This window comes from Hemibagrus wyckioides, linkage group LG14, assembly GCF_019097595.1.
Source record: "Hemibagrus wyckioides isolate EC202008001 linkage group LG14, SWU_Hwy_1.0, whole genome shotgun sequence".
Lineage (NCBI taxonomy): Eukaryota > Metazoa > Chordata > Actinopteri > Siluriformes > Bagridae > Hemibagrus > Hemibagrus wyckioides.
In genome coordinates this window covers 12,749,398-12,765,205 of record NC_080723.1, presented here as the reverse complement: position 1 = coordinate 12,765,205, position 15,808 = coordinate 12,749,398, and the positions used below count along the sequence as shown (strand labels likewise).

General features: G+C 38.7%; 1 protein-coding gene across 2 annotated transcripts in view; it reads right to left on the bottom strand.

The window, feature by feature from the left end:
* The window catches only part of furinb (furin (paired basic amino acid cleaving enzyme) b), a 74,886-nt gene that overhangs the window by 25,816 nt on the left and 33,262 nt on the right, over positions 1-15,808 (bottom strand). For both annotated transcript variants that reach the window (XM_058408350.1, XM_058408351.1), the window contains 4 exons: positions 8,068-8,166; positions 2,698-2,793; positions 815-943; positions 471-547 (listed from right to left, as the gene is read on the bottom strand). In XM_058408350.1, coding sequence (XP_058264333.1) covers positions 471-547; positions 815-943; positions 2,698-2,793; positions 8,068-8,166 — 401 coding nt within the window. The remainder of the gene's footprint in view (positions 1-470; positions 548-814; positions 944-2,697; positions 2,794-8,067; positions 8,167-15,808) is intronic.

Genomic DNA, 15,808 nt, shown 5'->3' with positions numbered 1-15,808 from the left:
AAGCGCGAGAGAGACAGAGAGACACAGAGAGTGGTGGTAGCTACAGGTCACTGACCCTCACAGCTTGGAGGAAGGAGTGAGTGAGGGAAAACGGAAACAGTTAGACAAAATTATGTGAGGTAAAAAGTGGGGTAAACACAGGAAAGGACATTCTCTCCTCGGGGAAGGTAACAGCATGTGTCTACATCAGGGCTGTAAAATTTCCATCTGAATTTTTCATGAATGTTTGATGGCAGCATATTAATAGAGGTGCTTTCTGGTTTTCACAGACTATAAAACAGTCACATACTGAAAAAAATGTCCAGGCCTTTGTGGTTTCACATGCCAACCAGAAATGCAGTTGATTTACACATTTTTTGTGTCAGATGATAGTGCATGGCGTCATATTGTGTGCAATATGTTTGGCTTTGCAACCTTCACAAATATACTCCCACTGCAAGATGGGGAGGGAAAAGTGAAGTCAGCCGTACCTGTTGTCATTCAGTTGTGTGTATCTGGGCTGTGGGTCAGAATCTCGGTCATTCACATCATAACTTGCATCTGGATCCTGAGGAGAAAGGCGCAATCCACTGAATAGGAATGCTGTAGTTCTCATTACAAGACAGCTATCTTGTCATATCATGGATATAACCCCAAAACGTAGGAATCTAAAGAAAGACTGGCTAAAAAGCACAGAAATGTCTTCCTAGAGAAACAGTTTCCTTTATGACAAAGTTTTTTTTTTTTTCTTTTTTTTACCATTTAAGTGTCTGCACTAACTTTTTAAGGGCCTATACTGACTTAGAGACTTCTGAGATGTGAGGAAAATACTCACATAATTCTGTACCAGGTCTGGGTGATCTTTCTCGATGCCATCATCCAGGATGGTAATGACGACTCCCCTCCCCGTGAAGCCCTGAGCCCAGGCTTCTTTCACATGCAGGTCTTGCCGACTCGGGTTGTACTGCCAAATTAATAGTAGACTTCAGACTTCATATCAGACTGGCGAGAATAAAGACTGGATACTCAATATACTCAACGTGAAAGATTAAACTGTAAAACATTGCTTCTCTCTGGGGAAGCACACAGGATCATATCTCAACCAAATACAAGTCCAGAGGGAAAATTAAATCTCAGTGACAGAAATGGGCCTACATAATGAACATAAAGTATGAGCAGTAAGTTCAGTAGTGTGCATCAAATTAAGACATTTGTGATGTTGGTTAAGTGACTGTTTTAAATGGATTGCGTGTGATTTTCTACATCATGCTCTACCATGTTCTGGTGCAGTATTGCACAATTGTCCATTATTTGGCCGGAAAAAATGCATCATCATTACTTGTTTTTAAAGCAAGAGCTAATGTGAATATAATCAAATTTAATATTGTGTCTGAAATAGTTCATGCACATTCGACTTTTTGTGATTAAAACAGCTCTTACAAATGTCAATGTGTCGTGTGTCATTATTCTTTATGCCGTGTTTTGAACTAAAACTGGTAGCAGTAAATCAGTGACACAGAAGTAGTAAGGAAATTCTGCAGTGTCTTAAACTGTCATAACCTTTCTTAAACATGCACACACAGACACAAAGCACCGGCAGCACTTGGTTGAAATGCAGTACAGCAAAGTGACAAATAACAACAGAAATAGAAATTTTTAAAGTGCCAGAAGACACACACTGAGTTGCTGTAGCCCATTTCCCCACACAGCAGGTGTCAGCAGGGAGAGCCACTCTGGTGCAGGAAAGCATATGCACATACTCAACTGGGGAAACAGTGTACTGAGTCAGCCATATACACACATGCAAATACATGACAAACCTGACTGGAGACCCCAAGCTTCTTTCAGCTTTCTTTCTGTCTGTCTTTTTCATTGAAACCTAACATGAACTTTCAACAATATTTCCACTCTCTCTCTTCTTCTTCCTTTTGTCCTCTCTTTTTATCAATGGTGAAAATCTGTTTTAATAGCACCGCCAAATCAATTTTTTTAATGAAAACCATACAGGACTGGGTGCATCTACAATAGAGAGACAACTGCTGACATGATTTTAGATAACTGGCCTCTTTTTGTCTTATATAAAGCACTGCAAAGCAGCCAACTTCCATAACTGAAATGGGCTGCTCTGCTCTGTGGATATAAATCTCCCACAAAAGCACTCATTCGATTATCACCACACAGCATCTTTAAAAGCAGCTCTGCATATGTTTTTGAATGCAAATTGATTTGGGCTGAAAGAGCTGAACTATTTTAATAAGTCATACTTCTTGTACAGGATCTGTATCCTGCCATTCAATTTACTCTAGTCCTCTCTGTAGGGTTGCCTGTTAATCATCTAATTGCTTATTAACAATGAGCATCTTTCAATCATGGATTCTTTTAAATAATACAGTGTTAAAGGTAGTTGACAGTCTCTACCTCTCCATTCACTCGTTGTATTTGGAAGGAGTGAATATGACTAAATTATACCAATCAAACTGTGATTGGAGGAGCTTGTTTAAATGCAAAATGAGATTAAGGCAGATGGTAATGTTCCATTGACAAATTCAATTAAAATACAGACAAACCACTAGGAGTGTGTCAATTGCAAATGCCAAAACAAAAGCAATTGGCAGTCTTGTTAATTTGTGCGACAAGCAATTTAAAAAAGGATTCATTAGCACTGACTGATTGCAGATGACTGAACAGCAGACTCCTGAGTAAAGCTCATCCACTTACTAGGTACCACTGCTGGGGGAACTTTGGGTCTGTCAGCTCGCTGTAAATATCCCTCTTCCTCCTCCTCTTGGTAACCTGCTGTTCTGCCCAAAACACCTAAAAAGAGATCAAAGGTACACACACACACCGAAAAGTTCAAATACCAAACCTGCAGTGCTTTGAAACCAACACACACTAACACATTCACACAGTATACACCTGCAGTGCTTTGAAACCTATACTTTCCTTAACCTCTGCATTTTCATCTCAAGCATATAATTCCCTTCAGACCATTAAATTAGAATCTTAAATGCCCTCTTTCTGCAGAAGAGTTCAAACTCATTTGACACACTTGATTTAATCTGACAGCCTTATTGTGTGTGTGTGTGTGTGACTAGTTTGACCAAGTCTCCATCATGCTTCTGCTCTGGGAACTTTCCACTAAATAAGAGTCCTGTGGGTAGCAGAGACACCATTAGTGTTAACGAGAGATTTTAAACTAGCAGAGGGGATGTCTTTCAAAGTAGACACAGGCCCTTCTACATCTACAAACACACAACAAACATTAAGAACCACAACTATCTCCAGCAGGACACATTTCCCAGTCCTGCTGCTCTTTAATCTGAGATTCCGCTCAAGGTCAAAGAGCGAGGAGACATGAAGTCTCAGTGCTTTTCCTTTTCCAACGTGCTTTATCTTTCTTGGCCTTTTCTCGGTCATGTGTCTTGCTTTTGCTCCATGTTCCCAGGTTTCTCTCTTCTTCACACATTCCTTGCTTCTTCTCTGATATTTTCCATATTTTGTAGTGTTATTACAAAAATATAGACATAATTGGGATTTTTAGTATTTGATGTACACAATATGATAGAATATGCAAAATATATATTTGTGTATATTTTATATACATATATGACAAAGTTTAATTAAACAAAAAGGATACATTTGTTGATTGCATAAGTATTCACCCTCAGGTCAATATTTTGCAGAATCACCTTCTGCCAAATGCCTCATATATCAGTTTTGCACATCCAGATGTTTTTGCTCATTCCTCTTGACAAAATGAGCAAAAATCAAAAGTTGTGTCAGATTATATAAAGAACATTGGTTGACAGCAGTTTTCTAGTCTTGCACAGATCTGATTAAGGTGAGGGCTTTTGACTGGGCAATATTAACCACTCCAGTGCAGCATTGCCAGTATGATTAAAGACATTATCCTGTTTCCCTTAACTTTTACAAGTTCCCCAGTCCTTCTTGAAACAACTTCAAATTTCCACAACATGATGCCAACACCATAACACATACATATAGAGTTTTTGGTAAATATAGCACTTTGTGCTAGGCCTTTAGGTTTGGTTTGGTCTCATGAAGCCAGAAACATTTTTCGATATGAATCTCTAATATGCTTCTATTTTTCAGTAATGCATTTGATGCACTGGTCTCTGCAAGATGCTAAAAGTTTGGAAGATCACTTTTTCTAACCAGTTCCAGAAATTTTACCCAAACACATTAGTAACACTACTACAAGTATTTTTTTAAGGGAATGAATACTTATGCAATGCAGTATACACAAAACTATACATGAATCACAGAAATGTGATTTCCTATAAGCTCTGCCCAAGTATTAAAAGGCAGACTAGACAAAGACCCATGCTTTCATAATTACATATACTTTAGCTGCATAATTACATGGTGTAATACTGACTTGGAAGTAGTAATTTATTAGTCAGTGGAGGCAGCACACCAACTACCACTATGCAAATGGTAGGTTAAATTGAGTTGCTGGTGTCTTTATCTTAGAAAAGGGATAATTTAAGGATGTGTTTGTGTGTTTGTGTGTGTGTGTAATTTCATTTGGACCAGTGTTTAAAAAGTCTGAGTGAAAGTAAACAATGTGCATAATGAAGGAAAGAAAGGAATTTGAAGATGTAGTGGGGCATACATTTGACTTACTCTAAAGTCAGCCTGACACCAATGTCTATGTGCTTGATTACTCAATTTCTAACAAACAAATGGTTCTGCAAAGATCACGAGTTTATCTGTGTATCTGATTGTGTTTCTGATACAGTTATGGATATAAACAGTGATAATCTTCAACCCTTATGTTTGACACTGATCACACTTCAGTTTCAAAATTATTGGCAGGTTCTTCATGTTATGTCTAACAAGGCAGAGGGAACCTTAGAGGGATCCAGGTCTACTCTTTCAAGCTGAAAATTTAAAGATTAAACTCTTAGGATTAAACACATTTCACAATAAAACAGTGATTTTTCTTTAACAATTTGAAAGCATGTTTTGCTCATCCTCTTGCTGAAAGATCTAACACAAGACAAAAAGACAAAGGCAACCAGGGTTGAGGCTGAAATACTCTGGCACTTCACAGTGCAATACACCTTCATAAAAAGCCGCTGAATAAAACAGTGACAAAAACAGCATCAAAAGTACTGTATTAATGATCATTTTATGCACTGATGAAACAGTTTGTTTTTACCCTTACCACAACATGTTAACAGTTCTGTAAACTGCATCCTTAGGCTCCTTCACCATTCTCCTCACTGTGCAGGGGACAGCATGCTCATTGGGCCAGTTCCTTGGAAATGATTCACACATGGGAATCTTACGTATTTTTATATTCTGATTTGTGCAGGACAACAACCATCTGTTTCTTTTGTGTTGAAAGCATCTTTTTTTTTTTTTTTACCTTTGTTTTTCCCAAGGTAATGGATGACAAAGAGAGATAATACACTTCCAGTAATGTTTAGTGCAACTACTTTTAAAGTCTCAAAAATACAAGGGACACAGATCATGTAGTACGAATTTGCCAATTAAGCCAATATTACACCGGAAGTGACCGTGCACATGGCATGCCCCATCTGCTCAGCAACATTTTAAAATTTACACAGACTGCTGCTCATGCATGGAGCTTTTTATTTCTGTTGTATTCCCTGGTTTAGTAAATATTATATGCAAATGTCTGTAATGACAGATTGATATGTGTTGTCACTGTGATCGCCCAATGTTAATTAATCTGGTGAGATATTTACTCCCACGTTCTCGGCAAGTTAGCATTTTCACCAACAAAAATTTTAATTCATGTCAGAGTGTGCACTGATACAAGAGAGCTACAGGCTAAAGCAGTAAGCTGACATTCAGTAAAGTTGTGCATTTGCTATTTAATTACATCTGTGAAACACAGGAACAGGTGGCTCCACTGACAGGAGAAAAGTTGAATTGATAATACTCTACTATGCCACATTAAAGATGACTGTCTTTTTCCCCTTCTGCTAACAGTAAACCTCTTATATTAAAATTAGGCAGAAGGCACATCCCTAGCTACTAAGACTGAAAATATGCAAGGTGGATTCACAAACTGTACCAGTCCTATTCACAAACTGTACCACTACTTTTATGATTTCCCTACTGTTCCTTCCATCTGTATGAAAGTATGAATATGAAAACATCTATACTGAATGCACACATGCACACACACACTCACAAAAAAGAAGCAGTAATCTCATGGGGAAGGCTGTTAATATATTATGAAGTCAATGTGTGTTAAGGTTAAGTACTGCTGCATAGCAATATTTCTCTCTCTCTCTCTCTCTCTCTCTCTCTCACACACACACACACACACACACACAGACCTACAATGACTGACGGACAGACAGACAGACACGCACACATTCTTTTTCCTTAGTCATCATTCCAGGCTGTATATACATATTTCAGCTACTAGGCACTACATTTATCCCAAAGTGAGCAGATGGGGAACAAGGTCAGGTCACACTTGCTTTGATATATTTTTAGCTGCTTTGACTTTTATCCACTTTTCTCAAGAGAAAGCATAGGCTTTAACCTCATTTCAACTTTCTATGGAAATTAGATTCTGCTTGCTGGTACCATAGGTTTCTTGAGATGATAGACATACTCCTAGTCACCACACACACTTTGGCTTTTGGTGGTGGTGGTGGTGGTGGTGGGGGGGTAGCATTAAATATCCGCTGTGGGTGACCTTTATTTAAGGATTTCGTTTAAAAATGTCCCTCATTAATAAAACTCTGATGCCTTTGGAAATATGTGCATGTGTGTTCCCATATCTGAAAGACCTTAAAAGCATATTTTACTTACACACACAGCTGAACGCGCTTTCCTATTCTATCTACAATATGTCTGGGAGGAGCAGAAACATCATAATTCAGCTTTTCCAGAGTTTTCCCTTTTGTCACTTTTCCCTTGTGATGAATGGGTCATTTTTCATGTGCTGATTTCGCATCATAATGAGCTCTTTTTTTTTTTAATTGGTGGACATTGTGGTAATGGCGGAGAACAAAATTTGCAGAAGCAAACTGATACTATGGCCACAGTTGGAAATGCTATCTTGCTGTTTCAGTCGGTTGGCACAGAATCTGAATATCAAATAAATGATATGTGACATATCTATAGATTAACACCTTTGTGTGTATTTGTATCCAAACATGCCTATAATTGGACGTTATCCAACTTGGGCAAGCTTCACTTGCTGTACTTTATCTGGCTCATGAGAATTCATTAAGCGTTTTTGCGGTGGCAGCAGAGTTGAGAGAACAAATGAGGTGCTACCCAAATACTATGAATGTTTTGTCAAGGGAGCAAATACTGTGCATTATTCAGAGTCGTTTGAGATCAAATTATAGTACTTTCTTACTTTCTGTTGAGTATTCAGCTGCTGGGATGACAAAAATGTGCAATTATAAGTTGCGTTCAGTCTGTGAGTGGGAGTGTTTATACCAGTGGATGGGGAGTTTGGTTCATGCTACATAAGCATGTAAAGCATAAACAAACAGCTTGAGGAAAGTGTTTTTTGTATAAGAGGAATAAGCGGTAGTGGGACATTTCACTATTTCAAAGTGGGGGATACAATGCCCCAAGGATACGCGATATTCTTTATTATGTTTTTATGAAAACCTTAATGAATGAAAGTGCTGGCTGCAATGGTCGATAATCTTTGAAGTCAGATGAAGAGAAGGTAGAGGGTGTTTGAGCTTTTGGTGTTTTAAGGCGAGCAGTGGTGCTATCAGTTATTAGCAACCAGCAACGGTGTCCTCAGAGAGCTATATAGATAAGGTGATCATCTCGGAGAAATCTATGGGTGTCCGGGCCCTGAGGGGCAAATATGCGCCTCTTTTCCTGCCTGTAAGCACCGATAGCTTATCTCTAGAGTATGCATGCAAGCATGTGCACACACACACACACACTGTAGAAACTCCCTTGCTATTAATTCTGAATGTGTGCTCTCTATCTGCCTGTTCTCATCCAACACTTTTAAGCTTCATCTGTTCTTCAGTCATTAATCCTCTTTTCTTTCTCTCTCCTCTGTACTCTATATGTATATTTTGTGCGCATGTATGTGTGTACCTGTGGTTCGGAGAGCAAACGGGCATGAACACCATGGTGACCAGACAGAGACCTCTTCACAACGTGCCTGTGCTGAAAGTGATAATAGTCCCCAAAGACCTGTAAACACACACACACACAAAATATTAAATCAAGAGACTCTGTGCCCTTCATGCCACTGGGTGTCCTTCAGGCCACGAGATGGTAAGATGATCTAAAACACACCTGAGGGAAGAGAAACCCTCATTAACTTTAACACCTGTGCTTGGAAACAGGGTTATTTCTCTCTCTGTCTCTCTCTCTCTCACACACACCCCTACTGCACAATCTCCAGAGATATGGCAACATTCTCACTGTACCCACTAGAACACACATACACACAAAATTCTTAGTTACTAAAACATAGTAATTGGAATCTGCTTGTTGTCTGGTATAAGAAATACCAAATGAGACAAACACACATAAAGACATGGTCATAAAGAGTCACTAAGGGGTGGAAGGTGCATGTCCTGCTGCTGCTACGAGTAATGAAGCAGCTAATTCATTTTTCCTCATTCTGTGCAGTAATGGTATACATATGTATTTTATGAAAACAAATAAATGCATGCACACACACACACACAATTCCCAGAGGTTTTTGGCATGAGAAAGAGAGAGGGAGGGGGGTATCGAAAGCAACATTCAGGCTAAATGGAGAAAAACGGACGATTAAACCCAAATATCTCATTTATGCTTGCAGCTCCTTACCTTCGGGGGACCCTGAAGTCTGACAAATGCTTTTGAGGAAGATGGATAGCTCTGTGTGTTTGTGTAAATATACGTTTATACCAAAATATGCTTACATAGCACTATTCTATTCTTCTTCTTTGTGTGTGTGTGTGCATGTATGCCTAGACCTTCCACCAAAGTTATCGAGTGATGTCGGATAAAGCATTTGAGAAAAAAAATACCACTATCATACAGCCATCTTTCTTTTATGTTCTTTGCACCTATACATGTCAAGAGGCTGTCTGACAGACATTGCAATCAATTACTATAGACCAATGTTTTTATGTAATGTGAGCGTGTAATCATCATAGAAACAATGTGGCTCCCTGTAGTTTCAGTCTTCTACAGCATCTGACGTAGAAACAAGATAAATGGAAATTGGCACTAAAATTGTTTGCAGATTTGGTTGCCTGTAGCATGTTCGCATGCTAATTTTAAAAACATCTTTAAACACCCATGTTGCACAATTCATGCTTTGTCCAACAAAAAATAATTGTTTTATTATGTAAATCACAAACAGTTTGTGCTATATGGGAATTTCACGTATGAACAATTTATCACATCATACATGACTAACAGATGTAAGCATTTAATGCTACATAAAAAACTATATGGCAAAACTTTTTTTGTCCATGCATATGGTGTTTCAGGTATAAGTGAATGTGTCCGTTTGCAAAATAGGAGAGCAGGATTTTGGTCAGTATGGAGTGGCAGAGTCCAGCAGAAAAAAATTCCAAATTGTGCTAGACTGTGTGCCAGACATGGAGATGGGCTTCTGTGGCAAATTTTAGAAAATTATGAAAAATGTGTGTGTATGTGTGTGTGAGAGAGAGAGAGAGAGAGAGATATGGCATTACTCATACTTTTGTCATTACTCATCCTGTCTCTTCTTTGTGCCTTTAGTACAAGGTCACACACATTCTCTCACACACACAGTACTGATACAAAATCCCACGCCGGTCCACCTACACGTGTCCATACACTCTTGTCAAAGCTGAGTACAGATGTAAGGTCAAGAGATATAGGCTGTATAGCTTCCTTTACCCCCCCCTCCCTTTCCTTCCCATCTCCTTTTGTCCCTTTGTTACCATCTCCTTCTTACTTTCTGTCCCTCTCCTTGTCACATCCTTTCTTTTTCTGTCTATCTAACTCCTTTACACTGTCTCTCTTTCTCTTTCTGTTGGATGGGAGTATAACTGCTTGTAACATGAGACACATTACCTCCAAACCCCTGCTGCTACCTCTCCAAGACAGCAACACATCACTTCTCTCTCTTTCTGATCCTGCATAACAGCCTGAAACCAAAAGTACACTGCTCCATTTCCTGTAGTGAAATACTGCAGTGTAATATTTTAAACTGTATTTACGTGCAAAGATTGCTGAAACATCTCATAGGGAGTCATAAGGTGGGTAGCATTGCCTCCTTACACCTTGTCTGCATTCCTGCATAGGTTTCCTCTGGGTTTCCTCCAGTTGTGTGCGTGTGTGTGTTTTAAAAACAGATATAATTTAACTGGTTTCATCTACTGTGATTCAAATGTACAAGTACAAGTGAAATTCACATATAATTCATCACCATATTTAGCCAAACAAACATTGTCATTACAAGTGTGTAGAACCATGAGGTAGTGTGTTGAACAATAGGACACAGGATGTGGGACACAGAGAGCGTGACTTGACTTTTGTCTTTATATTCTCTACCTGTGTACTGGGGCACTTTTCAACATCTTGTTCAGGAAACAACACAAAAAGAAAAAAAAGGAAAAAAAAAAACAAAACACACACACAAATGCAGATGCTTCTGCTTCTTTGCCGCCTAGCTGGTTCCATGTGCTCTCTCCTTTCTCTCTCTTCTCTTGCAATGCACAAACACTTAGCAAAAAGAGACACATTAATTATGCACATGTGCACTCTTACCCCTGGAATAACTTGCTCCTCCCTCCATTTACAAACGGTGTATGACCACGCCCCTGTCACCATAAGCAAATGTCCTATCAGTGTTGCATGTACACAAAGGTTTACGCAGGTTTATCAAGTCTAAAGATGATGCCAGTGTTGGCAAAATATCCTCCAAATGTCATAATTGGACAGAAGGCGAGTGGAGGAATTTGTATTCTGCAACATTCTGCTCTGAAGTATCAGGTGGATGCGAATCACATCAGAATGCAATTTTCAGTTTGTTCAGTTTTGTAACTTTTTGGTACAGAATTGTTTTTATGAAAAGTTTATTCGTCTATTTAAAAGATAATTACATGCATTATTCAATCAGATAAAGATTTCATTTGCATTAGCCTCATGAGATTTACACTGCTGTAATCACTACATTATTTTGTTGTTTACATCATAACGTTTTTTTTCTCTGACTAAGCTATCAAACGGATGTTTAACATATTATTAGGCTGCAAGCAAACATAGTCAGACCTCAGGATCTAACAGTGAAACAAGCGTGCAAAACAGTGCAACAGCCCCGGCAGCTGGGGCAATGAAGCAGAGCTGAAACACTTTATTTGGTTTTCGGGTCTGTTTGGCTTGGACTGAGGGAAAGCGTCTCAAAACGTACAGAGAATCAGTACAGTAAAACAAATTGAATTGGTGTTGCCCCTAGAATGACAAATCAGGTTTATGGACTTAAGGTTCACTAAGACAGAGTCTACATATTCTGTGGAATTAGTGAATTGGGTAATGTAAATAGTTGATAGAGCATTAACAAGGGAGAAAAGCAGAGTTTGAGACTATTTCACTAATACAGCAGGGCTAGAGTCATGTGGCTGTCCACAGTGATACAGAGATTTGTTTTTTCCCCTTCATCTAGCAAACTTTCAGCGTATAAAGACCTTGATAATCAGCTGAGTCAGGCGTATTAAATGAGGTTTAAAATCTGCAGAGCTGGGTATTCAAGGACTGTAAACTGCCTCTTTTCCATTTCACAGCATATTCTGAGGACCCACAGGTTTAGGTGACTCAGTGAACTTTAAAGCCAGTGGTAGCCTACAGCTTCTAAACTCACCATATCGCTGTTAAGTTATGAAGGTTGGACACATCCACACTGTACATCCTACTGCATTGGACATGAGTCACTAAGGAAACTGCTTTAATCATCTAGCTTTTATCCTCTCTCCGCTACATCCAGAACCTTGGATTCAGTTTTTTATGTGAATCAATGGGTGTGTGTGCGTGTGTGAGTGTGAGACTGTGTGAGAGAGATATTGACTTTATCTGCTTTCTTTTTCAGAACTCATTACTCCATTTTTTTTTTTTTTATCTGGGACCTGAATTGTTTGAACTGACTGTTCATAAAATATGGCTAAGTAAAATGCTCATGTACATTATAAAGAAATAGATAAAGGTTATATCACATTTTAGAATCCACAAATACAGAAATATTTCCCAAATGGTTTATATCCTTTTCCTTGCAGCCTGATAGCAACAGACACAGACATAAGAAGGAGAGAAGAAGAGAGGCATAAGAGAGTGAGAATAAGATGAAAAAGAAAGAGCAGGGAATGGATAACTTTCAGCTCCTCATTAAGCACAACACAACAACATTAATGCTTCTGGCCTGCTGACTAAATGTATAATTCATTGTCTCATTTGCTTTAAAGACCAAAGAAAATCACTACTGCACGTTTGCTCTTTTCCACATTTTTCCACAAGCAAGTCTATTTTATCAGTCTTATATGAATGAAAAGGAATAGCATCTGGACATTTTGCTTTCTGGAATTTGGATTCAATAGCATTACCATCTGAATTTTTAGATCTTACAAAATGCACTGCCAGAATAGCACTCTCTGGCAGAAGGAGAAAGAGCAGGGAATGGATAATGGACAATATGGGTTGTAAACATTGTTGATTCACATGCTTGAACATGTGTGTGTGTGTGTGTGTGTTAGCCATTCCACTGATTTGATTTATTTGAAGCATACCTGTGCTGCCTACTGGTTGAGAAAGACATTTTTACAACAGGCAGCATTCTTCCTATGAAAGCAATGAAAATTATACTCAAACCCAAACTGCAATCACAGTTCAGAGGCTGCCTGTCTTGTGGTGAAGCAGGTGGTTTAACTAACCCAACTAGTCATAAAACTTGGCACTCAGACAAGCACTAAAGCACTTCATCTCCTCTGCAGTGGAGAAGCCTCAACAAACGGGTTATTATTTAGACCTGATACTTTACTGACGGTTTTGCACAACTAAACAGCAACCCAGGCTGCCTTTGTGCCACTGCTGATGTACATACATGCTGTGATGTGTAAAGAGCATTTACAGTAGGAACCAGAGGAACTAGCAGGCTGATTTTAAAATGGTGACGAAACGGACTGCTAACACGTGCATGCAAAACATTACGCTTTTTCTGCATTCTGTCATAAAACTCGTTAGTCCATAGGTACTTCCAGCAAAATTAAGTTACATAGTCAGAAATTCAGGCACTGTTGGTGCTCTGAACACACGACTACAGTATGTGTAGGCTCCTTTTGCTCTGAGAATACGCCTCCATACTGGCACATGTCGAGTGGAGACGACAAGTTTCCACTCATACTGCATCCCAATTTCCATCCCTGCACGTAGGTACACTGCAAGGATGTGACTCAAATAATCCTGTCCAGATGACTGAGTTTCATCTGAATTTCATTTTAAACCTTTAATCAGATGTAGTGTAGATTTCACTTCATATTGGTTATCTTGGTATGAAATGGTGTATGTATGTATATATATATATATATATATATATATATAAATAATAGTGTGGGAACTAACCCTAGCACTTGAAAAGAGCTAGAGACCTTCTGGAGCTGAGTAAGGTCTGCAGGGACAAGCCAGAGTTATTGCAAGGTAAAGTCACAGGGACTATAATGATTTACAAAGACAAATGTACTCCAACTAAATCTTAAATCATAAGTGACTGAATTGAACCCAGTGAGGTAAAACTCAATATGTTCATGCATCTAAGTGAGTTAAGAGCTACCTCTTGGCAAATGTGTCAGTCAGTGAACATGATTCACATCTCACTCTGAACTACAGGGACACTGCCATTTTTTTGCACATTTACACATCAGTAGGTGAACAAACGAAACTGTATTATGAGGAATTTGACCATGTATTAATCTGCTCCTATTAATTATGGATGGGTGCAACTCTGTTGACATGTATAAAATTGGGTGCACTCGCGTATTTCTGTAACTCATTTTCCCCTACTCATTCAGAGACGAATCCATGAATCCATGTGAGAATGTCTTCTCTTCATATTAGCGAAAGCTGCAATTTGTTCTCCTTGAGCTTTTAACATTTTAACAGTGCTTTCTTTATTACCAAAAAAACCCTTTTTGGTTTGCTAACATTTTAAATTAATCAGCAAATGATCAGAGAATTAAAGTATTATTTAATGCCTGGACATGTGGAGCCATGTGTTATATACAATATACACCAAACAGTGGCACTCACATGCATTTTTCTCTGTGTGCATAGCAGTCAATAGACAAACCAAAATGTTCCTCTGAATACAGAGATAATACAGTTATCATTTATTACACAGCCTTTAGGCTGTGATATTTTTTTTTTTAGGACAGAAAAATAGAAGACCGGGAGCCAGTAAGAAAGAGTGAGGAAAAAGAGAAAAAGATGCAAAGTGGAGGCGAATGAAAGCAGAGATGCAGAGCTGTGAAGTGCTGGAGGTGAGGATGCACCGTGAGTCTGCTAGGAATGAATTCAGAGCCTCAAGATAAATGTCATTGACGATATACTTTAAAAAAAGGAACGAGAGGGTTTCTAAAATTGCCAAAAGTAAGAATGTCGACTGTGACTCATCCGCGAGTAGCGCTGTTCCTTCTTATCATATTTTTGTATGTATTAAGGTGATTCTGTTGAACAGATTAACAGAAGGCACGTACGTGTGTACAAGGCTTTCTTCTATCTTGGTCCTATCTTTCTCTTTCTCTCTCTCACGTACACACACACACACACGTTCCCCAATATACACCTACTACTGTGTGATTTGAAAATGCAAGGCTGAGGTACTTGCCATGTAGGTTCTGTTATACATAAAGACATTGATATACCACAAACTTTCTCCTTCTGTTTCTCTTAAGTGAAATTAGACACACCTCCATGCTGTAAATTACCTTCTTATAAATGCTGAGGGAACAAACACCCTCAAACACGGCAGTCCTGATCGATTAATTTAAGACATGGTCAGTCTTAGATAAAAGCATTGTAGCGTATTAATTGAACAAATCAAATCATAGCCAAGTTTATGCACAGATTAAATTACCCTCCATCAAATGGATTCGTTTTCAAGCACTGTGGCACTGCAAAAGTCTAGTCATGAATTATAAGCAAGTTTGAAAACATGCCTTAATTCATGGGTTCAGCCATCAGCAGCATGTTTTTGCAAATGTGACCAGAGCAACTTGGCACCAAAACAATCTTGGAGTGATGTATATCTGTAAGGTGTAGAGAAAGAGAGTGAGAGAGAGTCAACAGCAGTGTTATAATAGCAAACATCCTAACTGATCTGATTATGACAATTCGAGAAACCATCACTATAAACAGTCACTCTTGAGTGAGCACTGACTGAGAAACTGTAAAATAGTGTGGGGAAAATATATACTTGATCTTCAATACAGGTCAGAGAGCTGGCATGCAAAAAAAAAATTCCCCAGGCAAATTAAAAATCATGAAGTCTTGGCTATGCTTTGCTGGAAGCTATTTAAAATGAATCCGAAGAAAATGAGACTTGAGGATGATTCTTCCACTCCAAGGACAGCCAGGAAATCCAGGGGAAGTCAACACCTGCCAGTCAAAGGCAGGTCTGATAAGTGCCAGTCAGATATGTGAAACTCTTTTATAAATAAGTCAGTGGATAGTTTGGAAGCTTTCATGATGTGGAAACAGACAGGAAGTCAATGAGTAAGTGCTAGTGGCATGATGAAAACAGGTGTGAAGGATTCAGAGGAAAATAGATGGTGTGTGTGACATGTCTGTATTATTACTTTGCAGA